Consider the following 27034-nt stretch of genomic DNA (forward strand, 5'->3'; position numbering starts at 1 on the left):
CCCCTTGTCCTAAACTTGCCCCAATAGCAGAAAAACGTTTCTCTCTATCGACCCAGTCAATTCCTTTCAAAATCCTAAAACCTCCATCAAATTATCAGTCTATGACTGGTTCGTGTATCGTGACCTCAGCCTGCGCCCTCCCTAAGGCCTTCACATCCTTCCTTTAGTGCGGTGCCCAGAATTGGATCCATTGAGTGGCTTTCTAATGCTGTTAACTTGTTGGCTATCTAAGAAATCTAATTTTAAATGAAATCACGCCAATTTATTTCAATGTCAGACACTGGGGGAGAAAGAAATAGAAGGTTATGCTGATGGGATTGGACGAAGTAGGGTGGGAGGAGGCTGGTGTGGAGCTTAAACACCAGCATAGACCAGGTGAGCCGAATGGCCTGTCTCTGTGCTGTGCATTCGATGCAATGATCTCAGCTATAAATTGTCAATGGACAGCCCAGTTAGCGCGGAATTACAGTGACCAGTGTTCCCTCGCGGCTGCACAGCAATGGGAAAGATCCCACGCAGGCTGCCCACCGGCTTCTCCATTGGATACCGCACAGGCTAAGGGTTAACAGTTAAAGGGACCATGCATTAAATGAAAAAAAACTTTGCAGAGCAAAGCGCAGCTCACAGGGACCAATGACAGAGGCATGACTGAACTGCTTCTGTAACCTCTCGGATTAAATTAGTTTTTAAAAATTCATTCATTGGATGTGGGCGTCGCTGGCATTTATTGCCCATCCCTAATTGCCCTTGAGAAGGTGGTGGTGAGCCGCCTTCTTGAACCGCTGCAGTCCGTGTGGTGACAGTACTCCCACAGTGCTGTTAAGGAGGGAGTTCCAGGATGAGAACATAAGAAATAGGAGCAGGAGTCGGCCATTCGGCCCCTCAAGTCTGCTCCGCCATTTAATGAGATCATGGCTGATCTTCGACCTCAACTCCACTTTCCTGCACTATCCCCATATCCCTTGATTCCCTTAATTTGCAAAAATCTATCGATCTCTGTCTTGAATATACTCAAAGACTGAGCCTCCACAGCCCTGTGGGGGAGAGAATTCCAAAGATTCACCACCCTCTGAGTGAAGAAGTTTCTCCTCATCTCAGTCCGAAATGGTCGACCCCTTATTCTGAGACTGTGACCCCTGGTTCTGGACTCCCCAGTCAGGGGAAACATCCTCCCTGCATCTACCCTGTCAAGCCCTGTAAGAATTCTGTACGTTTCAATGAGATCATCTCTCATTCTTCTAAACTCTAGAGAATATAGGCCTCGCGGCGATGAAGGATGATTGGTGTCCTTAGGCAGGAGATGAATCAAAAATGATCAGTCATGGTTTGGTGCTGCAAATTGCTGTCCTGTTAGTTAACTCTCTGGGGTAGAAATTGACCCCCGCCCGAAATGAGGCGCTCCCACCCCGTTTTGATGGTTTTTAACCACACCTGTGGTTCAGGTCGCCTCTTGAGAGACATTTGGCTCTTTGTTGTTTTTTCTTTCCTTGGCTCTGGAATTCGGTCATAATGGGGGTGGTGACTTCACGAGAGGGGCGGATACGGGGCGGTGACATCACCTGAGGGACGGATATGGGGCAGTGACATCACCTGAGGGGCAGGTGTAGGGTGGTGACATCACCTGGAGGGCGGATACATGTGGTAACATCACCTGAAGGGCGGATATGGGGTGGTGACATCACCTGAGGGGCGGATATAGGGTGGTGACATCACCTGGAAGGCGGATACGTGTGGTGACATCACCTGAAGGACGGATACGGGGCGGTGACATCACCTGAGGGGCGGATACGGGGAAGTGACATCACCTGGAGGGCGGATACGGGGCGGTGACATCACCTGAGGGGCGGATACGGGGAAGTGACATCACCTGGAGGGCGGATACGGGGCGGTGACATCACCTGAGGGGTGGATACGGGGCGGTGACATCACCTGAGGGGCGGATACGGGGCGGTGACATCACCTGAGGGGCGGATACGGGGCGGTGACATCACCTGAGGGGCAGATACGGAGCGGTGACATCACCTGAGGGGCGGATACGGGGCGGTGACATCACCTGAGAGGCGGATACGGGGCGGTGACATCACCTGAGGGGCAGATACAGGGCGGTGACATCACCTGAGGGGCGGATACGGAGCGGTGACATCACCTGAGGGGCGGATACGGGGCGGTGACATCACCTGAGGGGCGGATACGGAGCGGTGACATCACCTGAGGGGCGGATACGGAGCGGTGACATCACCTGGAGGGCGGAAGTTGGGGGGGTGCGGAGTGATTGTCGCGATGACGTCATCACGGTGCCCCCCCCACCATGGCTCTCCCCGTCACTTAAAGGGGAGAGCCTCCGCGATTTTAAAACTTCGGCCCACTGGATCACCAGGGAGGGCTGTGGCTGGGCCAGTGGCCTGGCACCCAAGAGGGGAGCCAGGCTTCCTATTGGTGGCCCGGCCGAACCCGGGGGAATTGCCGGGCCGCCATGGTAGTCGGCCGACAAAAAAAAACATGGCGGCAGCAGTACTGCGCCCTCTCCTTTAAGGGAAGCCACATCACCGTTGCAGAAGGCCACAGCCTCACTGGACCACCGGGAACAAGCAGGTTTTGGCACCATCGGTCGGGCCGAAGGTTTCCAGAGGGGAATGTCGCCATCAGAGGGTTAGATCGGCGCTGCGCACGGTGATGACGGTTTTTATCTGTTTCTTTGCCTCTCCCAGGAGATCACATGGCTCCGGTTGGGGTGGAGTGCAGAATGTTTCAGTGTAAGGGGTGTCGCAGTTGTGTGGGGCGGACTGGTTGGGCTGGGTGCTCTGTGCCTTTCCGTCATTGTTCCTGGGTTTGTATGTAACCTTTAGGGCTGCTGACCGAGGGCCGTGCGGCTTTTTGTCGGCCCAGCGCAGACACGCTGGGCTGAAGTGGCCTCCTCCTGCGCTGTAACTTTCTACGTTTGTGTTTCTGTGTTACCGCTGATCGGCGGCGGAACGGTAAAGGGGGGAATCAGGGCACCGCCAGGAAATCTCGGGGTGGCACTTGGGCCATCAGCGGCCATTTTACCAAAAGTCGGCGGCCACGCCACTCCGCAGCATGGTCTTGCGGTGGTAACCGGCCTGAAGTAGAAGGGCAATTTCAGCCCCCATGCCTCTGCAACCCATTCTGGACCTGGCTAGCATCCCCCCCCCCCCCAAAATGAACCGAGTGCTGTGTGAAGTGTTGAGTCATCCAGGGCTTTACAGGTGGTCTCCCACGACCAGTGTAACCCCACACACGCCCCTTCCCCCTCGCTCACTGTTGAGCCGCTTTATTTTTAGCTGGCCAGCTTCACCCAGCTGCCCTGTCACTCCAGACAGCGCCGGCCAGTCAGTTCCACAGCACTGCACAGCCCGGGCAGAGGTAAGTTGCAACTAACTTCATACTCTGCTTTGTATGTGCGTGTTGTGTGTGTGTGTGTGTGTGTGGGGAGGGGGAAGTAGTTCATCATTTCACTTTTTTTTTTGAACGACAGATCATTTCAATCTCTGGAGTGGAGAGGGTTTTTTTGTGTGCGCGGAGGGGAGGTGAGTTGATTTCATGAATTAAATTCTCTCGGTCTGGCTCGCACTCAGTGTCAGTGCTCGGTGCTCTGGGAGGAATTCAAAACCGGTTCAATTATATTCCTTTGTCACCAGCATGTGAAATCAGTCGTTGCTCTGGATTTTTGGAACGGAGGAGATGGAATGCAAAACCAATAAAGTGATAAAAGTTTCTAACAAGTTAGGATTTTTGTCCGGGAATGCTATTGAGGTGTCAATCAAACGCCACCTCGAAGTTAAATCCTGGTTTCAAAGTCACAGGACCAGTGATTGATCAGCTAGTTAGAGAGCCCAACGATTGAGAGATTGCAATGCGTATCCCAAACAGGAGGAAGGTTTAATTTCTGTTTTTTTAACTGGTGTGAGAAATTGACTCCTCTGATTATTTAAAACCCGTGTGCTGATAATCGGCGAGGGTGTCCTGTCATCCAAACTAAAATAAGAAGCTGGGATACTTTCCCGGGCAGCTGTCAGCTGTCGACATTTGACTTGTGCACAGAAACCCGATTGTTCCCCTTGGGGATCTGGGTCACTCTGTGTGTGGCGGGACATCTCTGGCTTCCCTCAAGACTTGACTTTTGCAACTCACTCCTGCAGGGTCAGTTGTGGCTCAGTGGGTAGTACTCTCGTCCTCGTCATCAGAAGGTCGTGTGTTCAAGTCCCTGGAACACAACAATCCAGACTAACACTCCAGTGTAGTGCTGAGGGAGTACTGCACTGTCGCAGGTGCTGTCTGCTCTCTTAGGTGGATGTAAAAGATCCTATGGCACTATTTCAAAGAAGAGCAGATAAGTTATTCCCAGTGTTCTGGCCAATATTTATTCCTCAATCAACATAGCAAAAACAGATTACCTGGCCATGACCACACTGCTGTTTGTGGGAGCTTGCTGTGTGCAAATTGGCTACTGTGTTTCCCACATTGCAACAGTGACTACACTTCAAAAAGTACTTCATTGGCTGTAAAGCGCTTTGTGATGTCTGATGGTCATGAATATAAATGCAACTCTTTCTTTCTTATTCCTGGCTGGCCTCCCACGTTCTACCCTACATAAACTTGAGGTCATCCAAAACTGTGCTGCCCATGTCCTAGCTCGCACCAAGTCCCGTTCACCCCTCTGCTCGCTGACCTACATTGGCTCCTGGTTAAGCAACGCCTTGATTTACATAGGATTACACAGGATATATGGCACAGAAACAGGCCATTCGGCCCAACCAGTCCATGCCGGCGTTTATGCTCCACTCGACCTCCTCCTATTTTTCTTCATCTAAATCCTCAGCATAACCCTCTATTCCCTTCTCCCTCATATCCCTGTCTAGTCTCCCCTTAAATGTATCTATACCATTCGCTTCAACCACTCCCTGTGTTAGTGAGTTCCACATTCTCACCACTCTCTGGGTAAAGAAATTTCTTCTGAATTCCCTATTGGATTTCTTGGTGACTATTTTATATTGACGGCCTCTAGTTATGCTCTTCCCCACAAGTGGAAACATTCTCTCTCTATCTACTCTATCAAAACCTTTCATAATTTTAAAGACCTCTGTTAGGTCACCCCTCAGCCTTCATTTTTCAAGAGAAAAGGGTCCCAGCCTGTTCATCCTTTCCTAATTTCTAGTATTATCCTTGTAAATCTTCTGTGCACCCTCTCCAGTGCCTCTATATCCTTTTTATAATATGGCGACCAGAACTATACGCAGTACTCTATGTGTGGTCTATGCAAGGTTTGATACAGGTTTCGCATAACTTACCTACTTTTCAATTCTATACCTCTAGATATAAACCCTCGTGCTTGGTTTTCTTTTTTTACGGCCTTGCTGACCTGTGCCACAACTTTTAGTGATTTGTGTATTTGTACTCCGAGATCCCTTTGTTCCTCTACCCCACCCAGACTCGCACCCTGCAAGTAACAAGTGACCCACCTATTCTTCCTACCAAAATGTAATACCTCACATTTATCTGTGTTGTCCTTCATCTGCCAATTATATGCCCATTCTGTAGGTTTATTAATGTTCTCCTGTAATTTGTTGCAGTCCTCCTCAGTATTGACTATTCCCTCTAATTTGACGTCGTTCGCAAATGTAGAAATTGTGTTTTTGATTCCAAAGTCTAAATCGCTAATATAAACCCCCAGGGCCTGATAGTCTGCATCCCAGGGTACTTAAGGAAGTGGCCCTAGAAATAGTGAATGCATTGATGGTCATTTTCCAACAGTCTATCGACTCTGGATCAGTTCCTATGGACTGGAGGGTAGCTAATGTAACCCCACTTTTTAAAAAAAGGAGGGAGAGAGAAAACGGGTAATTATAGACCAGTTAGCCTGACATCGGTAGTGGGGAAAATTTTGGAATCATTATTAAAGATGTAATTTGGAAACCAGTGACAGGATCGGTCCAAGTCAGCATGGATTTATGAAAGGGAAATCATGCTTGACAAATCTTCTAGAATTTTTTGAGGATGTAACTAGTAGAGTGGACAAGGGAGAACCAGTGGATGTGGTGTATTTGGACTTTCAAAAGGCTTTTGACAAGGTCCCACACAAGAGATTAGTGTGCAAAATTAAAGCACATGGTATTGGGGGTAATGTATTGACGTGAATAGAGAACTGGTTGGCAGACAGAAAGCAAAGAGTAGGAATAAATGGGTCCTTTTCAGAATGACAGCCAGTGACTAGTGGGGTACCGCAAGGTTCAGTGTTGGGACCCCAGCTATTTACAATATTCATCAATGGTTTAGATGAAGGAATTGAATGTAATATATCCAAGTTTGCAGATGACACTAAGCTGGGTGGCAGTATGAGCTGTGAGGATGTTAAGAGGCTGCAAGGTGACTTGGACAGGTTAGGTGAGTGGGCAAATGCATGCAGATGCAGTATAATGTAGATAAATGTGAGGTTATCCACTTTGGTGGCAAAAACAGGAAGGTAGAATATTATCTGAATGGTGACAGATTAGGAAAAGGGGAGGTGCAACGAGACCTGGGTGTCATGGTACATCAGTCATTAAAAGTTGGCATGTAGGTACAGCAGGCGGTGAAGAAGGCAAATGGCATGTTGGCCTTCATAGTGAGAGGAATTGAGTATAGGAGCAGGGAGATCTTACTGCAGTTGTACAGGGCCTTGGTGAGGCCACACCTTGAATATTATGTATAGTTTTGGTCTCCTAATCTGAGGAAGGACATTCTTGCTATTGAGGGAGTGCAGCGAAGGTTCACCAGACTGATTCCTGGGATGGCAGGACTGACATATGAAGAAAGACTGGATCGACTAGGCTTATATTCACTGGAATTTAGAAGAATGAGAGGGGATCTCTTAGAAACATATAAAATTCTGACAGGATTGGACAGGCTGGATGCAGGAAGAATGTTCCCGATGTTGGGGAAGTCCAGAACCAGGAGTCACAGTCTAAGGATAAGGGGTAAGCCATTTAGGACCTAGATGAGGAGAAACTTCTTCACTCAGAGAATTGTGAACCTGTGGAATTCTCTACCACAGGAAGTTGTTGAGGTCAGTTCATTAGATATATTTAAAAGGGAGTTAGATGTGGCCCTTACGACCAAAGGGATCAAGGGGTATGGAGAGAAAGCAGGAGTGGGATACTGAAGTTGCATGATCAGCCATGATCATATTGAATGGTGGTGCAGGCTCGAAGGGCTGAATGGCCTACTCCTGCACCTATTTTCTATGTTTCTATGAAAGGTCCCACAGCACGAAGCAAAGAAGAACAGATATTTATCCCGGTATCCTGGCTAATATTTATTCCTCAACCAACATCACTGAAACAAACTCTGTTGTTTGTGGGACCTTGCTGTGCGCAGATTGGGTACATCCTGATGCCGTGAAAGGTGCTATATAAATCCAAGTTCTTTCTCTCTTCTAATAAATGAGGCAATTTCCTCTCTAGCCAGCACAATTGCTGTCATGTCTGCTTCACATAGCCAGTTTATGCTTCACAAAGTGTGAATTATCCAATAATCTGAATTAAACAGAGAATCAAAGCAAAGTGAAATCTTGGGGTAGAAATTGGTCCTCATTGTGTTTGGTCAAAGAGGTAGGTTTTAAGGAGCAACTTAAAGGATGAAAGAGATGTAAAGAGGTGAGGAGGTTCAGGCAGGGAATTCCAGAGCTTAGAGCCTCGGCAACAGAAGGCACGACTACCAATAGTGGAGCGATTAAAATTGGGGACCACAAGAGGCCAGAATTGGAGGAGCGCAGAAATCTCGGAGGGTTGTAGGATTGGAGGGATTTACAGAGACAGGGAGGGTTCAAAGCCAGGAGTTACCTGGTTCGGCCCCAACTGGAGTACTGTGTCTAATTCTGGGCACCACACTTTTTAGGAAGGATGTGAAGGCCTTAGAGAGGGCGCAGAAAAGATTTGTGAGAATGATTCCAGGGATGAGGAACTTCAGTTACGTGGATAGATTGGAGAAGCTAGGTTCTCCTTGGAGCAGGGAAGATTAAGAGGAGATTTGATAGAGGTGTTCAAAATCATGAGGGGTTTAGACAGAGTAGATAGAGAGAAACTGTTCCCATTGGCAGAAGGGTCGAGAACCAGAGGGCACAGATTTAAGGTGATTGGCAAAAGAACCAAAGGCAACGCGAGAAAAAACCTTTTCAATCAGCGAGTGGTTAAGATCATGAATGCACTGCTTGAAAGGGTGCTGGAGGTGGACTCAATCATGGCTTTCAGAAGGGAATTGGATAAGTACCTGAAATAAAAATCTTTGCAGGGCTACAGGGAAAGGGTGGGGGAGTGGGACTGGCTGAGGTGTTCTTACTGAGAGCCGGCACGGGCTCGACGGGCCAAATGGCCTCCTTCCGTGCTGTAACCATTCTATATATGATTCTATACCCGTGAGCCGTTGCTGGCGAGACAGGAGGCTCACATTGGATGCTGTGATTGGACGAGCCACCTCTCGAGGCGCGTCAGATGGAGGAAGCCCGCCCCATTATTAAAATGAGGCCCGAGACCCAACTCCAGGTGAGGCTTCGGGCCTGCGGTTCCTGCCGTTAGCTTGTAGCGCGTGAGCTATCTTGGACCCTGAAATCGTCTTGTACCTGTAATGAAGATGCTGATGTGTGGGTCTTCACAAGTGGGTCACCGGTAGCTGTGAAACTGTGGCGGCTTCTTTCGGCCTACCTGCAGCTCTCAGCCTGCCCAGAAACAACCCAAAAAGGGAAGATATGCATAGCAGGAAAAAAAAGAGACAGAAAAAAAATCCAGTCATGTTTTATTTAAGCAGTATTCTATGTAAAATACACCGGTGGAATTTGTGAGGCAGTTTTATTCCATTTCTTTTGTCATTTTTTCCCCCCCTGACACTCTGGTCGTCATGGAGACAGGGATAGACAGCAACCTCTGTGATAGAATTGTATGACCTTAGCTTAAAAGATATAAAGAACTTGCATTTTTATAGCTCCTTATCACAATCTTTCAGAAACGTCCCATAGCGCTTCACAAAGCAATTCACCACCTCACCGCCCGCTGCCGCTGACTGCCGCCGACTGAAGATCTGCCCAGTGCCACTTTGGAGGTGGCCTGGAGCGGGCGGGAGGGGAGAGCCGCCGGGAAGCGCCCGCTGACGTCAGCGGACGGCCGAGTGGGGCAACTGAGCCGGGCGGGACTCGGTGGCAGAACGGGGGTGGGCCGCTGGCTGGAGGCTGGTCTGTCCCCGACAGTATGAAGAACTTGGAAAAAAGGTAAGTGACTTACCTGGATGGTATCCCCTGAAGGTCTTCCGATAGTTTTTAAATTTTTTTTACGAGTTGGACTTTTTTTGTTCAGCTCTTCGACCCTCCGTGGGCCCCGACTCCATCCTCGGCGGCACTTGGGCGGCAAGCGCCTCTGCCGCTGAGAATGCGACATCCCGCCCGCTGCCGCCCAGATTGGCGGCGTACGTCGCCCATTTGCCGCCTGTTGACCTTGGGCGGGCGGAGGCCTTGATGAAAATCGGCCCCCATAGAATGTCGCAACACAGAAGGAGGCCATTCGGCCCATCATGCCTGTGAACGGGCAGCCAGCTTCCAGCGCCCTGCCGGGTAATTTGGTGCTGGCTTTTGCAGCGGTGCTGAGCAGTACCATCGGGGGGGGGATCAAGGGGTATGGCGAGAAAGCAGGAATGGGGTACTGAAGTTGCATGTTCAGCCATGAACTCATTGAATGGCGGTGCAGGCTCGAAGGGCCGAATGGCTTACTCCTGCACCTATTTTCTATGTTTCTATGTTTCTATGAGTCGCGTCGGTGTGTAACGCCTCCGTTATCGTCCCGATCTCAAAACTTGTTTCGCGCTGACCCGTTAGGGCCCCGTAGCCAACCCTCCAGAGAAAGTTTAGCGCTCAGAGCTGTTCCGGCAGTGGTGAGGGAAGGAATGACTGCATGAGGTAAGTGCGATTGTGTTTGGGGTTTTATTTTGCGATTTATCTTTATTTGGGGTGAGGAATATTTTTCGTGCCGATTAATTTTTTTGCAGGGAGGCCTTTTTTGGGGCGTACCAAAGCCGGCGCCTTAAGAGGGGTGTGGAACTCCTCCCTTAGTGGTCCGCCCCACTCTCAGAGCGCAGCAACCAAATTTATTGGCTGCCATCGCAAACCATTTCCCGGCGCAAAATTTACCGCCCCACCGCCATTAGCACCCGAAAAATCCTCCAACCGAAAATCCAGCCCTTCAAATCTCCCCTTAACCTTCTCTGCTCTAAGGAGAACAACCCCAGCTTCTCCAGTCTCTCCACGTTAACTGAAGTCTTTCATCCCTGGTACCCTTCTTATAAATCACCCTCTCTAAGATATTGACATTCTCCCGAAAGTGTGGTGCCCACAATGGGTCGCAATACTCGAGCTGAAGTATCACAGTTTAGGTCAATCCCAGCTTCGACCCACATCCACACACGGCCTGCTTTGTCCTGGATGGTGTCGAGCTTCTTGAGTGTTGTTGGAGCTGAACTCGTCCAGGCAAGTGGAGAGTATTCCATCACACTCCTGACTTGTGCCTTGTAGGTGGTGGCGAAGCCTTGAGGAGTCAGGAGGTGAGCCAGCCATAGCAGAATATCCAATCTTTGACCTGCTCCAGTAGCCCTGACTTTTATGTGGCTGTCCATTGAGTTTCTGGTCAATGGTGACCCCCAGGATGTTGATGGTGGGGGATTCGGCGATGGTAATGCCATTGAATGTTAGACTCTCGCTTGTTGGAGATAGTCATTGCCTGGCACTTGTGTGACGTGAATGTTACTTGCCACTTATCAGCCCAAGCCTGAATGGTGTCCAGGTGCGGGTCATGAACTGCTTCATTATCTGAGGAGTTGTGAATGGCACTGAACACTGTGCGATCATCAGCGAACATCCCCACTTCTGACCTTATGATGGAGGTAAGGTCATTGATGAAGAGGCTGAAGATGGTTGGGCTTAGGACACTGACCTAAGGAACTCCTTCAGTGATGTCCTGAGGCTGTGATGATTGACCTCCAACAACCACAGACCATCTTCCTTTGTGCTAGTTATGACTCCAGCCAATGGAGAATTTCCCCTTGACCTGATTCCCAGTGACCTCAATTTTACTAGGGCTCCTTGATACCACACTCGATCAAATGCTGCATTGCTGTCAGGGGGCGGTCACTTGCATGACCTCTAGAATCCAGCTCTTTTGTCCAAAGTTTGGACCAAGGTTGTAATAAGATCTGGAGCCGAGTAGCCCTGGCGGAACTCAAACTGCGCATCGGTGAGCCGGTTATAGTTAATACCATTGGTTTTACTGATCAGTTTTATATTGAGCACCCACTGGCTTTCCATTTCTGCTTGGTTTTCCAAGCCCATTATTAACCAGTTCATAACTGGGACTCTTTAACTATGTCAAAGGCGCTATATAAATATTGTTGATGTTGTTGCCTATGATCAATACCGTTAAACAGAGGAGCGATTGGTTTTTGGGGTGAGAGCAGTGAAGAGAACCAAACACCAGCACTAATGTTCTTTTTCTCCTCATGTGACCCAGTGTCAAATTTTGTTTCGTAACACTCCTGTGAAGCACCTTGGTACATTTTACTATTTTAAAGGCGCTATATAAATATAAATTGTTGTTGTTGAACTTCCCGCCTTCAATCATCCTTTATTTATTCCATCGCTAATATTTTGAGAGTCAGTAATCGAAAGGGTTCAAAGAAAATGAATTTAAAATATATTTTGTTAATGCCTCGATGATTTTTCTCCCGGAGTTGCTCTCAGCAGTATTCCGGAGATTAATCTTTAATTCCTGGAGACACCGAGACAATCCTGAAGTTACAGCGGGAGATCAGGAGAATGCTGTGGAAATTCTCCCCTACTACACCTGTGCTTATGGGAAGTCTCTCCGTCTCTCTACCTCTCACCTGTCCTAATATCGCCTTATGTGGCTCGGTGTCAAATTCTGTTTGATAACACTCCTGTGAAGCATTTTGGGATGTTCTAGTATGTTACAGGCGCTATATAAATGCAAGTTGAGTGAGTGAACACCTCTGTTAACTTAGCAGAAAGCAGACTCTAAAACGCGTGGCGTGTGTGGGCGCTCCGGACCCATGGGCATCAGTTCAAGGTCACGGTGAGATCACGCTGGTACGGAGGTTCACTGTGCTGCAGTGCTAGTTATGAGCGGAGAGGATTGCTGGTCTTGTGTACCAGTGGCTCCTGAAAGTGCTGAACAACATGGCCCTATTTAGCAATGCTCCAAATAACCCAGGCTACTGAGCAGCTGCTGCACGCTGGTCAGCTTATCCTCCCTGTGAGGAAACAAGCTATAATTAACCATCGCATATGTTGTTGTGCAGTATCTGTCTTAAAGGGGAATCCCTACGTAGCTCACTGCACACACAAACACAACTCTCACACCCACATACACACATAACTCTCATACTCACACACACACACAACTCTCATACTCACACACACACACCCACACACACAAATGACGCTCACACTCACACACACCCACACACACAAACTCTCACACTCACACACACAAACGACGCTCACACACACAAACGACGTTCACACTCACACACACTCACACACACAAACAACGCTCACAATCACACATACCCACACACACATACAACTCTCACACTCACACACTCACACACACACACACACCCACACGCTCACATTCACACACACGCAAACTCTCACACTCATACACACACACAAACTCTCACACACACACACACACACAAACAACTCTCACACTCACACACACCCACATACACACAGACTCTCACACTCACACACAAACTCTCACACTCACACACCAACACGCACACGCACACAAACTCTCACACACACACAACTCTCACACTCACACACATCCACACACACACAATTCTCACACTCACATACATGCACACACACACAATTCTCACACTCACACACCCACACCCACACACACAAACAACGCTCACACTCACACACACCCACACACACTCACACACACCCACACAAACTCTCACACTCACACACACACACACAAACTCTCACACTCACACACACACACACTCTCACACTCACCCATACACATACAAACTGTCACACTCACACACCCATACAAACTCACACTCACACACACCCACGCGCACTCACACACACACTCACAGACACAACTCTCACACTCATACATACACCCATACACACACACACTCACACACACACTCACATACACACACACACAAACATATACACACTTAATTCTCACATACACTTACACACACAGCAACTCACACTCATACATACACAACTTACCTCCCATCTCCCTCTTCAGCTCCAAGTGCCCATTTGCTTTTTAGTCATTTGAAAAGAAAAAAAACAAAGTCTTGCATTTATATAGCATCTTTTCATGACCTCAGGACATCCCAAACACATTACAGCCAATGAAGTACGTTTTGAAGGGTAGTCACTGTCGTAATGTCAGAAACACGGCAGCCAATTGGTGTATAGCAAGCTCCCACAAGCAGTAATGTGATAATGACCAGATAATTTGTTTTGGCGATATTGATTGAGAGATAAATATTGGCCAGACCACTGGGGAAACCCCCCCCCCCCCCAACTATTCATCGAAATCGAAATAGTACTGTGGGATCTTTTACGTCCATCTGAGAGAGGTTAAACGTCTGATCTGAAGGATGGCACCCTCCGACAGTGCAGCACTCACTCAGCACTGCACTGGAGTGCCAGCCTGGATGTTTGTGCTCAAGTCCTTGGAGTGGGACTGAACCCACAAACCTTCTGACTCAAAGACGAGAGTGCTGCCCACTGAGCCCCGGCTGACAGATTGAGGTAGGGGAACTTCAAAAGTGGAAGACAGGAGTTTGCGGGGTGGGGGTAAGGGTAATGGATGGTAAAAGGTAGAAAGTAGGAATTGCTAGAGAACAAAAGATCAAGGTCCATTGATTTTGCCTTCTGGTAATCACAACAATCAATCTCTTATCAATGAGTCTACAACAGACCCAGACATGAGGTGAAGAAATCCCCTAGTGGGGGAGTGCTTTGGGAACCACAGGTCTACAGTCACCTGTTCCTCCCGAGCTCGCTCCACTCACCACACATTGGGTCATGGTCGAGGAGCTCAGTAAGGAGCTGTCAACCCTGGAGCCATCTTGGTCTACAGTGAAAGGGATAACTGCAGGGGAATCACTGGAGAACACTCTTCATCTTGCAGCTGGTGGTTTAAGAGTGTGATTCTTCTTCTTTCTTTCATATGGTCGTAGCAAACTAAATTAAAAGTCAATATCTAAGTCGGATATCCAGGCCAAAGCTTCCGGTGTAACAGCGTGAATATCTTGTAGTCTGCCCGTGAGTTTCCTCTGAGGGCAGTGCTCAATGATTGCTCCAGGGCCTGATTAGGAGCTCCGCAGTCATGTGATGGGGATGTTTTAATCTTCCATCTATGGAGAAGGTGGTGGCATCTACCATGGCCGGTTCTGAGGCTGTTGATGGTTGTCCACTGTTTGCGAGGAAGGTTTGATCCTTCAAGTTATACTGTGGGGTCCTCGGTGAGTATGCAGGTACAGCAAGTGATCAGGAACGCCAATGGAATCTTGACTTTATTGCAAAGGGAATGGAGTATAAAAGCAGGGAAGTCTTGCGACAGTTATATAGGGTATTGGTGAGGCCACACCTGGAATACTGTGTGCAGTTTTTGTTTCCATATTTACGAAAGGATATACTTGCTTTGGAGGCAGTTCAGAGAAGGTTCGCAAGGTTGATTCCGGAGATGAGGAGGTTGACTTATGAGGAAAGGTTGAGTAGGTTGGGTCTCTACTCATTGGAATTCAGAAGAATGAAAGGTGATCTTATCGAAACGTATAAGATTATGAGGAGGCTTGACAAGGTGGATGCAGAGAGGATGTTTCTACTGATAGGGGAGACTAGAACTAGAGGACATGATTTTAGAATGAGGGGCCGCCCATTTAAAACAGAGATGAGAAATTTCTTCTCTGCCTCAAAGAGCTGTGGAAGCTGGGACATTGAATAAATTTAAGACAGAGATAGACAGTAGCTTAAACGATAAGGGGATAAGGGGTTATGGGGAGCGGGCAGGGAAGTGGAGCTGAGTCCATGATCGGATCAGCCATGATCGTATTGAATGGCGGAACAGGCTCGAGGAGCCGTATGGCCTACTCCTGCTCCTACTTCTTATGTTCTTATGAATCCATTCCGTAGTGTGATTGATCGAGGCCTTGGAGCGGGTTCGGTTTTGGGCCGAGGAAAATTGCATGCTGTTGGGAAGAGATGAAAACCGAACATAAAACGGATCTCATAACAGTTTGGGCATAATGTGGGTCATTAATTCCAGTGATGGTTTGACATTCCAATTGTCGTTCCACCTTTAGGCACTATTAATCAACAATGGAGTGCCCGGATACCGTCAACAATAACACCCCCGTCCCTCCCGATGGAGTTGGGACACAGCAACCCGTCCAGTCTCCGGCATCGGCACCCGGCTGCGATCAGCCAGAGCAGCAGGGGATAGACAACCCTGCCGGAATGCCCCCGGCACCGCCGCAACAGCCCGAGGAGGGTCCAAAGGCTGTTGGTGCACCCGATGGGGCACCGGCGAAGGCGGCCTCCCTCAAGCCGAAGGAGGCGGACCCGCTTGGGAGCGAGGCGCCCCTCCCCGACATCGCCGAGGAACTGGACAGGCAGCTGCAGGACATCATCCAAACGTACGCCTCGGGGGGGAGCCCGGGGGGGAAGGAGGCCGAGGGGGAGGAGGAGCGAGGCGAAGCCCTCAATAATGGCGACGTGGAAGCCGAAGACTACGGCAGGGAGCCCGAGAAAGAGCAGCCTGGACATGCAGCACTGGGGGAAGCAAATAAGGAGATGGGTAAGGAACAGAAGCTGGACAAGAAGAAACTGAAAGGACTGGGTGAGTGCTATTTAACTTCTCAGGTCAACTTGGCCAACATATTCATGGGGAACTGCAGGCAGCATGGGACACCTGAGCAGCCATACAGAGTATTTCAGCTCTGTCTCGATCACCCGACAACAGTTGAAGTCAAGAAAAGGCCCACCATCCAACTGATGCCTGGCCCTGTAACTCTCCCAGCCCACAATCTAATCAATGTCCCCAAATATCTTTTGCCTCAATATTTTCAGTTAGTGGACTTTACAATCAGCTTGAGAAGTGATCTCATTGAAACCTACAAAATTCTTACAGGGCTTGACAGGGTCAACGCAGGGAGGATGTTTCCCCCTGGCTGGGGAGTCTAGAACCAGGGGTCACAGTCTCAGAATAAGGGGTCAGCCATTTAGGACTGAGATGAGGAGGAATTTCTTCACTCAGAGGGTGGTGAATCTTTGGAATTCTCTACCCCACAGGGCTGTGGCTGCTCAGTCGTCGAGTATATTCAAGAAAGAAATCGATAGATTTTTGGATATGAAGGGAATCAAGGGATATGGGGATAGTCCAGGAACGTGGAGTTGAGGTAGAAGATCAGCCATGATCTGAATGAATGGTGGAGCAGACTCGAGGGGCCGAATGGCCGACTCCTGCTCCTATTTCTTATGTTGTTATAATCATACAGCACAGAAGGAGGGTATTCAGCTGTGAAACTTCAAATTAAAAAAATATTTATCTTAAAGGGGTTGTGCCTGCATGACAAGGTGTTTGACAAATGCTTGAGATAAATTATGTCATGGTGTCTTGTCGCGTCGTTTGTTTGTGATATCTTAACAATGGCTCCAAGGTGCTTACAGGAGGGTCTATGAACACTGATCAGGAGAGAAGTTAGGGGAGATCAGAGGGGTATGTGTATATCACAGGAACATGTGAACAGGAGGAGGCCATTATTTAATTCATTCATGGGATGTGGGCATCGCTGGCAAGGCCGGCATTTATTGCCCATCCCTAATTGCCCTTGAGAAGGCGATGGTGAGCCGCCTTCTTGAACCGCTGCAGTCCGAGTGGTGAAGGTACTCCCACAGTGCTATTAGTGAGGGAGTGCCAGGATTTTGACCCAGTGACGATGAAGGAATGACGATATAGTTTCAAGTCAGGATGGTGTGTGACTTGCAGGGGAACTTGGAGATGGCGGCGCTCCCATGCACCTGCTGCCCTCGTCCTTCTAGGTGGTAGAGGTCGCGGGTTTGGGAGGTGCTGCTGAAGAAGCCTTGGCGAGTTGCTGCAGTGCATCTTGTAGATGGTACACACTGCAGCCACGGTGCGCCACTGGTGGAGGGAGTGAATGGGGTGCCAATCAACCTCAATCAACATCACTAAAACAGATTATCTGTGTCCTGCATGGTGTCGAGCTTCTTGAGTGTTGAGGGCTGTTCAGCCTCTTGAACCTGCTCTTCCAATCAATTGGATCGTGGCTGGCCCGTACCCCAACCCATTTACCCAAGGGCATTAAGATTCGCCCACATGGTGTGGGACTGTAGCCCTGTCTTGACCAGTCTGGGTTACAGAAGAAGGTTCCTTTCCCCGAAGGACATCGGTGAAACAGGTTTTATTTTAACACGATTGCCGACATTTCCCATGGTCACTTTCCCGATGCCAGCCCACAGATCGGTCCATTGGTCGTGTTGTTACTGCCATCGCGCTGCGGGTTAACAATCCTGTTGCCTTGTTGTGTTAAAACACAGGGAAGGAGGTTGGCGTATTGATGCAGAACCTGAGCAAAACCAGCTCGCCCGAGGAGAGGCACGATGCCCTGATCGGGAAGTACGCTGAACTGGTCAGTACATGGAACCCAGTGCCGGAATTTTATTACCTTCATGCTATGGCCTCTCCTTACTGGGTAATGTGTGGCTCAGTGGGTAGCACTCTTGCCTTTGCCTCAGAAGGTTGTGAGTTCAAGTCCCACTCCAGAGGCATGAGTACATAAATTTAGGCTGATGCTTCAGTAGTGTACTGTCTTTTGGATGAGACGTTAAACTGAGGCCCTGTCTGCTCTCTCAGTGGATTTAAATGGTCCCACAACACTATTTTGCAGGGGTATTATTCCCGGTGTCCTGGCCAATATTTATCCCTCAATCAACATCACTAAAACAGATTATCTGGTCATTATCACACTACTGTTTGTGGGAGCTTGCTGTGCGCTAATTAGTTGCCGCATTTCCCACATTGCACCAGTGACTTCTCAAAACAAAGTTGCCTTGAAAAAAGTGCTATATAACTTTCTTTATATCTCCCCTTTCACAACCTCAGAACGTCCCAAACACTTTACAGCCAATGAAGTATTTTTGAAGGGTGGTCACTGTTATAATGTGGGAAACTCCTCCTTAAAAAGAACTTCATTCTGTTTGAGAGACAGCTATTTGTCCTATAGCCGAGTGTCTCTGTTGGGTTCCAGTGTTGAGGAGGTTTAACTACAGAATCCCGACCTGAGCCCAGCAGACCTCACTCGGCTGAATACCCAGTTTAAAACAAATCTTGTATACCTTATCATTAAAGCTTACCATTTAGGCTGGAATATCTGTGGCTTTTTAAGTTATATGTATTTATTTGCAAAAAATAGAATCGAGGGTTTCCCATTGGTTTTGGATGACTGAATCCATCGAGGCTGCAATACCATTGAGTACCTGCTGGGGTCGCCACAGCGGCTGCCAAAGCTCACTGGTGCCACCCCCAGCGATCTGATGGTACAGCAGCTGTTTGTCATTCAAACTTCGACAAGTTCAACTTGCATTTCCACAACTCTCTGAGGGGAGTATTTCGGAACTGAATACGGGGCAAAAAATAAAAGTGAACTCTGAGCAGCAGAACAGGAGAAAAAAGAATTGAGGGTAGCGAGGCTAAAAGAGAAGGGACGAGACCAATGTTCCCTGTGAGCTGCGCTGTGTTCTGCCCGGCCTGTTTCATTTAGCGCGCGGTCCCTTTAAATCTCCGCGCATGTGCGGGATTGACAGTGGAGAAGCCGTGTGAGTAGCCTCAGCGGGACCCTTCCTGTTACCGGCCGCAAACTTATAGGGAACATTCGGCGAGACGTTAAACCGAGGCCTCCGTCTGCTCTCTCAGGTGGATGCAAAAGATCCCACGGCACTATTTCGAAGAAGAGCAGGGGAGTTATCCCCGGTGTCCTGGCCAATATTTATCCCTCAGTCAACATCACTAAAACAGATTATCTGGTCATTATCACATTGCTGTTTGTGGGAGCTTGCTGTGCGCAATTCGGCTGCCGCGTTTCCCACATTACATCACTGCCATCGGCTGTAAAGAGCTTTGGGACATCCTGGGGGGGAAGAGGGGGGCTGTGAAAAAAGCGATAGAAATGTGTTCTTTGTTTCTATAGATTTTTTAAGTGGTTTTAAAGCTTGAAACTATCAGTTCTACAATTATCGCATTCTGCATGCGATAGAATAAATTCACGTCATGGTGTACTTTTAGTTTGCTTATGGAAAGAGGATGTGTTTAGAGAACTGATGCCAGGTGGATCCCATGCGGATATCATTGCGGCACTGAGGCGGGTGAATCCCGGTGTTCCCCGGTGATCCCCAGTGTTTCCCGATGTTCCCCAGTGATCCCCGATGATCCCCAGTGTTTCCCGATGTTCCCCGGTGATCCCCAGTGTTTCCCGATGTTCCCCAGTGATCCCCGATGATCCCCAGTGTTTCCCGATGTTCCCCGGTGATCCCCAGTGTTTCCTGATGTTCCTCGGTGTTCCTCGGTGCTCCCCGGTAATCCCTGGTGTTTCTTGATGTTGCCCGGTGCTCCCCGGCACTCCTTGGCATTCCCCAGTACTCCCTGGCGCTCCTTGGTGTTCCCCAGTATTCCCCGGCGCTCGCTGACATTCCCGGACACTCCCCGGTGCTCATCGACGTTCCCCGGCGTTGCCTGGCATTTCCCGGAGCTCCATGGCGTTCCCCAGCATTTCCCGGCATTCCCCGGCGCACCCCAGCATTCCCCAGCGTTTCCTGGTGTTCCCCGGTGATCCTCGGTGTTCCTGGCGTTCCCCAGCATTCCCCAGCATTTCCCGGTGTTCCCGGCAGTCATTGACCGTGCTCTGTGTGCAGCTGGAGGAGTACCACAGTGAACAGAAGCAGAGGAAGCTGCTGCAGAGGAAACAGGTGCAGCTGGTCAAGGAGAAGGACCACCTGCAGAGTGAGCACAGCAGGGCCGTCCTGGCTCGCAGCAAACTCGAGAGTCTGTGCCGGGAGCTGCAGAGACACAACAAGACGCTCAAGGTTAGTGGCGTTGCGGGGGCTGGGGGCAGTTCCAAGCTTAAAGCAACTCTTACATCGATCTAAAGTGTAAACAAATTAAATAACGGTTTTGCAAAGCACACGACACGTCAGTGTAAATCTCAGCGACACATCTCACTTCACACTTCAACCACTTGTCTGCTGAAAGGGGGAAAAGGAGCTTGATCGTACAGGTGAGGGGTTGGATCGTACAGGTGAGGGGTTGGATCATACAGGTGAGGGGTTGGATCGTACAGGTGAGGGGTTGGATCGTACAGGTGAGGGGGTTGGATCGTACAGGTGAGGGGTTGGATCGTACAGGTGAGGGGGTTGGATCGTACAGGTGAGGGGGTTGGATCATACAGGTGAGGGTTGGATCATACAGGTGAGGGGGTTGATCGTACAGGTGAGGGTTGGATCATACAGGTGAGGGAGTTGGATCATACAGGTGAGGGATTTGGATCGAACAGGTGAGGGAGTTGGATCATACAGGTGAGGGAGTTGGATCATACAGGTGAGGGATTTGGATCGAACAGGTGAGGGAGTTGGATCATACAGGTGAGGGTTGGATCATACAGGTGAGGGAGTTGGATCATACAGGTGAGGGGTGTGGATCGTACAGGTGAGGGGTGTGGATCGTACAGGTGAGGATTGTGGATCATACAGGTGAGGGGGTTGGATCGTACAGGTGAGGGGGTTGCATCATACAGGTGGGGGAGTTGGATCATACAGGTGAGGGTTGTGGATCATACAGGTGAGGGGTTGAATCGTACAGGTGAGGAGTTGGATCATACAGGTGAGGGGGTTGGATCATACAGGTGAGGGGGTTGGATGGTACAGGTGAGGGGGTTGGATGGTACAGGTGAGGGGGTTGGATCATACAGGTGAGGGTTGAATCGTACAGGTGAGGGGGTTGGATCGTACAGGTGAGGGGGTTGGATCATACAGGTGAGGGGGTTGGATCATACAGATGAAGGTTGGATCATACAAGTGAGGGGGTGGATCGTACAGGTGAGGGGTTGGATCATACAGGTGAGGCGGTTGATCATAGAGGTGAGGGGTTGGATCGTACAGGTGAGAGGATTGATCATACAGGTGAGGGGGTTGATCATACAGGTGAGGGGATTGGATAGTACAGGTGAGGGGGTTGGATCGTACAGGTGAGGGGGTTGGATCGTACAGGTGAGGGTGTTGATCATAGAGGTGAGGGTGTTGGACCGTACAGGTGAGGGGGTTGATCATACAGGTGAGGGGGTTGATCATAGAGGTGAGGGTTTGGATCGTACAGGTGAGGGGGTTGATCATACTGGTGAGGGCGTTGATCATACAGGTGAGGGTGTTGATCATACAGGTGAGGGTGTTGATCGTACAGGTGAGGGGGTTGGATCATACAGGTGAGGGTGTTGATCATAGAGGTGAGGGGGTTGGATCATACGGGTGAGGGGGTTGATCGTACAGGTGAGGGGGTTGGATCATACAGGTGAGGGGGTTGATCATACAGGTGAGGGGGTTGGATCATACAGGTGAGGGTGTTGATCATAGAGGTGAGGGGGTTGGATCATACAGGTGAGGGGGTTGATCGTACAGGTGAGGGGGTTGGATCATACAGGTGAGGGGGTTGATCATACAGGTGAGGGTTTGGATCGTACAGGTGAGGGGGTTGATCGTACAGATGAGGGGGTTGATCGTACAGGTGAGGGGGTTGGATGCCCACAATGTAATATGTGAGCTCCCTGTTTCACTATTCCCAAAATAAGGTTTTCCACAGTTGTTTGACTTCAAAGTTTAAAGAGTAACTAATAAAAGAGAAGACAAAGATTTTACATGTTTTGTTCTTGTTTTCCTTCTTTCTTTCCTTGACTTATGAGCCGATGCAATCTGTTTCTCGTCTCCTGAGCAGGAGGAGAGCTTGCAGCGATCGAGGGAGGAAGAGGAGAAACGCAAAGAGGTGACCAAACATTTTCAGGACACCCTGCTTGACATTCAGGCTCAGATCGACCAGCACAGCCAGCGCAACGTCAAACTGTGCGAGGAGAACACCGAGCTGGGCGGCAAACTGAAAACCATCATCGAACAGTACGATACCCGGGAGGAGGTAACGCACGCAATCCTGCCGCGGGCTCCAGAAAGTCTGCGAGTACCCCCGGCAACCAGGGTTACCCACTCTGATTGGACGTTTCATCCCAGGCTGCCCGTGTCCTAACTCGCACCAAGTCCCACTCACCCATCACCCCTATGCTCGCTGACCTACATTGGCTCCCGGTTAAGCAACACCTCGATTTCAAAATTCTCATCCTTGTGTTCAAATCCCTCCATGGCCTCGCCCCTCACTATCTCTGTAATCTCCTCCAGCCCCACAAACCCCCGAGATATCTGCACTCCTCAAATTGTGTCCTCTTGAGCATCTCTGATTATAATCTCTCAACCATCGGTGGCCGTGCTTTCTGTTGCCTGGGCCTCAAGCTCTAGAACTCCCTGCCTAAACCTCTCCGCCTCCCAACCTCTCTTTCCTCCTTAAAACCTACCTCTTTGACCAAGCTTTTAATCACCTGCCCTAATTTCTCCTCATGTGACCCGGAGTCAAATTTTGAATCGTAACGCTCCTGTGATGTGCCTTGGGACATTTTACTATTTTAATGGCGCTATATAAATACATGTTGTTGTTGAACCTACTGCCTTTAATCATCCTTTATTTATTCCATCGCTCATATTTTTATAGTCAGTAATCGAAAGGGTTCAAAGAAAATGAATTTAAAATATATTTTGTTAATGCCTCGATGATTTTTCTCCCGGTGTTGCTCACAGCAGTGTTCCGGAGATTAATCTTTAATTCCTGGAGACAACGGGACAATCCTGAAGTTAAAGCGGGAGATCAGGAGCACGTTGTGTTAATTCTCCCCTACTACACCTGCTTCCGATGAACGAACTCCTGACTTGATGAGCAGTCAAAGGAATGTCATCGGAAGGTGTTGAGTGTTTGCACAAATAACGCCCGGCAGAATGTCATCCTCAAATCTTGTCTGTTGCCAGTAATTCTGCCGGATCCACACCGGTAAATGTTCTAATAAAGTGTGATCAAAGGTTCTGGGATGGAAGGAAATTGGGATTGGGTTTGTTAGGTTTGCAATCGCTCTCAAGCCAGTCGGAGCCCTTCTTTGGCTGTATCCAGGATGCAGTTATTCACCGTTTCATGTGCGTGTGTGTCTGTTCTTTTCTACAGCACTTCGAGAAGATCTTTAAGCACAGGGATCTACAGCAACAGCTGGTAGATGCAAAGCTCCTACAGGCACAGGAGCTGATGAAGGAAGCAGAGGAACGGCACATACGAGAAAGGGAATATGCAAGTATTGGCCAACCGTTGGTTTATCTAATATTTTATATAACTGTTGGCCAATCATTGGTTCATCTAGTGGTATATAACTGTTGGCCACCCATTGGTTCATCCAGTGTTATATAACTGTTGGCCAACCATGGGCTTAACTAGTAGTATATAACTGTTGGCCAACCATGGGCTCATGGAAACAAAGCAAAAGGAGTAGGCCATTCAGACTTTCCTATCCCCTTCCTATGAGTAGGTAACCAGAGCTCTGCTCAGTACCTCAGGGGATTTGCCCAACACCTAAGACAGCAATACATTCATTCTTTTGACTTATACTCGTCTTTATAACGTAGCGCACTAGAATATTGGTCAGCTTGACTGAAAGAATAACGATGTCCTTCATTACCACCAATTGCACCACATCCGATGGCAATGTCACCCCACATTGGACGGAGGGGGAGGGCGGGGGGGGGAAGAACCATGTCTGGTCAGGATGCTCCAGCCATCATGAGGTGTGGGGGCAGGCTTGACAGACCAGCCGGTCTTCTCCTGCCCGCCAATGTCGTGTGTACAATGTGGTTTTTACACCGAGGAGCTACCGTTCATACCAGAATAGAAACATAGAAAATAGGTGCAGGAGTAGGCCATTTGGCCCTTCGAGCCTGCACCACCATTCAATAAGATCATGGCTGATCATTCACCTCATTACCCATTTCCTGCTTTCTCTCCATACCCCTTGATCCCTTTAGCCATCAGGGCCATATCTAACTCTCTCTTGAATATTTTAACGAACTGGCATCAACAACTCTCTGCGGTAGGGAATTCCACAGGTTAACAACTCTCTGAGTGAAGAAGTTTCTCCTTATCTCGGTCCTAAATGGCTTACCCCTTATCCTAAGACTATGTCCCCTGGTTCTGGACTTCCCCAACATCGGGAACATTCTTCCTGCATCTAACCTGTCCAGTCCTGTCAGAATTTTATATGTTTCTATGATAACCCCTCTCATTCTTCTAAACTCCAGTGAATACAGGCCTAGTCGATCCAGTCTCTCCTCATATGTCAGTCCTGCCATCCCGGGAATCAGTCTGGTAAACCTTCGCTGCACTCCCTCAATAGCAAGAACGCCCTTCCTCAGATTAGGAGACCAAAACTGAACACAATATTCCAGGTGAGGCCTCACCAAGGCCCTGTACAACTGCATTAGGACCTCCCTGCTCCTATACTCAAATCCCCTAGCTATGAAGGCCAACATACCATTTGCCTTCTTTACTGCCTGCTATACCTTCATGCCAACTTTTAATGACTGATGTACCATGACACCCAGGTCTCGTTGCACCTCCCCTTTTCCTAATCTGTCACCATTCAGATAATATTCTGTCTTCATGTTTTTGCCACCAAAGTGGATAACCTCACATTCATCCACATTTGCTGCATCTGCCATGCATTTGCCCACTCACCTAACCTGTCCAAGTCACCCTGCAGCCTCTTAGCGTCCTCCTCACAGCTCACACCGCCACCCAGCTTAGTGTCATCTGCAAACTTGGAGATATTACTCTCAATTCCTTCATCTAAATCATTGATGTATATTGTAAATATTCGTTTGTTAATGATTGTTCACAATCTCTTTCTCTCTCTCTTCTGTCTTCACATAGCTACTGAACCAAGCAGCCGAATGGAAGCTGCAGACTGGAATCATGAAGGAACAAGAAACACTGCTCAGGGCCCAGGTGAAATGTGCCAGACTGCATGGTGTGCCAGCCAGGGCCTCATGTGTGCATGGTAATGTCAGCCATGCCTCAGCGAGCAGCACTCCCACCTCTGAGTCAGAAGGTTGTGGTTCCAGTCCCATTCCAGGAGACTTGAGCACAAAAATCTAAGCTGACTGTCCCAGCACTGGTACTGAGGGAGTGCTGCACTGTCGGAGATGCCATCTTTCGCATGAGACGTTAAACCGAGGCCCCGCCTGCCCTCTCAGGTGGACCTAAAAGAGCCATGGCACTATTTCAAAGAAGAGCAGGGGAGTTATCCCGTGTCCTGACCAATATTATCCCTCAACCTACATCACTTAAAACACAGATTATCTGGTCATTATCACATTGCTGTTTGTGGGAGCTTGCTGTGCACAAGTTTGCTGGCGAGATTCCTACAACAGTCACTTCAAAACAGTTCTTACTTCAAAAATATTTCATTGGCTGTAAAGCGCTTTGAGACGTCCTGAGGTTATGAAAAGTCTTTTTGCAAGATTTCCATCTGGAAGTCATATCAATACACACAGCGCCAACGGAGAGTGGGTTATTTTAATCAGCTATATATTATAATGAAATACCTTTTGAAGTGTAGTCACTGTTGTTTTGTAGGAAAACACGGCAGACTATTTGCGCACAGCAAGCTCCCACAAACAGCAGTGTGATAAATGGCATGTATTAATGATGTCGGGTGAGATATTAATATTGGCCAGGACACCGAGCAGAACTTCTCAGCTGTTATTCGTATAGTGCCATGGGATCTTTTACATCAATCTGAACAGACAGGCGGGACCTCGATTTTAACACTTCATCTGAAAGACGGCACCTCAACAATGCAGCATTCCCTCAGTACTGCACTGGAGTGTCAGCCTCAATTCTGGGCTCAGGTCTCTGAAGTGAGGCTTGAACCCACGGCCTTCAAACGTGGGGGAAAGAGTGTTATCCACTGAGCCACTGGCTGCAACTCTACAAATTCTGCACGGGGTGTGTATTTCCTTACTTGTATTGTCACTATTTTTGGCCATGCTTTTGTGTCAGTGTTTACCATTGTAAGTTATTCCACTTAATTTTGCTATGTCAACTGTCACAATGTAGTTACAGGCATTGTCCACTATGTGGCTCTATGGAGAACGTCTCTGAATTCCATGCCCCAACTCCATTGCCATCTCTTATATAACAAAATTATGTTCATCAACTGAAGGTGGACAACACAACGCATAAAATACATACATATTTAAAGAAATAAATGTCTTGCATTTATATAGCACTTTTCACAACCTCAGGACAGCCCAAAGTGGTACAGCCAATGAAGTACTTTCTTTGAAGTACAGTCACTGTTGTAAAGTAGGAAAAGCAGCAGAAGGTCCCTCAATGATCAGATAATCTGTTTTATTGATGTTCGTTTGATGGATAAATATTGACCAGGACACCAGGGGGGGAACTCCCCTGCCCTTCTTTGAATTAGTTCCACGGGATCTTTTACATCCACCTGAGAACAGACAGGCCCTTGCTTTAATATCTCATCCCAAAGATGGCAGCTCCGACAATGAAGCATTCCCTCAGCATAGCACTGGGAGTGTCAGCCTGGCTTTTGTGTTCAAGTCCCTGGAGTGGACCATGAACCCACAACCTTCTGACTCAGAGGCGAGAGTGCTACTCACAGAGCCACGGCTAATATCGAAGCTTAATGTGAATTCTAAAGAACCTTATTTATTCATAATTCCGATTGGTTGTACTGTTGTTGGTGTTGTACTATTGTTTTAATGCGTGCAATTCAC

At 48.6% G+C, this 27034-nt stretch overlaps 1 protein-coding gene across 2 annotated transcripts in view; it reads left to right on the top strand.

Annotated features, from left to right (window-relative positions):
- The first annotated feature begins 3293 nt into the window (after nucleotides 1–3293).
- The window catches only part of txlnba (taxilin beta a), a 39528-nt gene continuing 15787 nt past the window's right edge, over nucleotides 3294–27034 (top strand). Inside the window, exons 1-8 of one of the 2 annotated variants that reach the window (XM_070889092.1) lie at nucleotides 3358–3381; nucleotides 3494–3545; nucleotides 15400–15935; nucleotides 17654–17745; nucleotides 20024–20194; nucleotides 22092–22286; nucleotides 23412–23531; nucleotides 25164–25238. In XM_070889092.1, coding sequence (XP_070745193.1) covers nucleotides 15416–15935; nucleotides 17654–17745; nucleotides 20024–20194; nucleotides 22092–22286; nucleotides 23412–23531; nucleotides 25164–25238 — 1173 coding nt within the window. In that variant the 5' untranslated portion in view covers nucleotides 3358–3381; nucleotides 3494–3545; nucleotides 15400–15415. Of the gene's footprint in view, nucleotides 3382–3493; nucleotides 3546–15399; nucleotides 15936–17653; nucleotides 17746–20023; nucleotides 20195–22091; nucleotides 22287–23411; nucleotides 23532–25163; nucleotides 25239–27034 lie in introns of both variants that reach the window. The other variant, XM_070889091.1, reaches the window with a different exon arrangement.

The sequence above is a fragment of the Pristiophorus japonicus genome, chromosome 9 (genome assembly GCF_044704955.1).
Source record: "Pristiophorus japonicus isolate sPriJap1 chromosome 9, sPriJap1.hap1, whole genome shotgun sequence".
NCBI classification, from domain to species: domain Eukaryota; kingdom Metazoa; phylum Chordata; class Chondrichthyes; family Pristiophoridae; genus Pristiophorus; species Pristiophorus japonicus.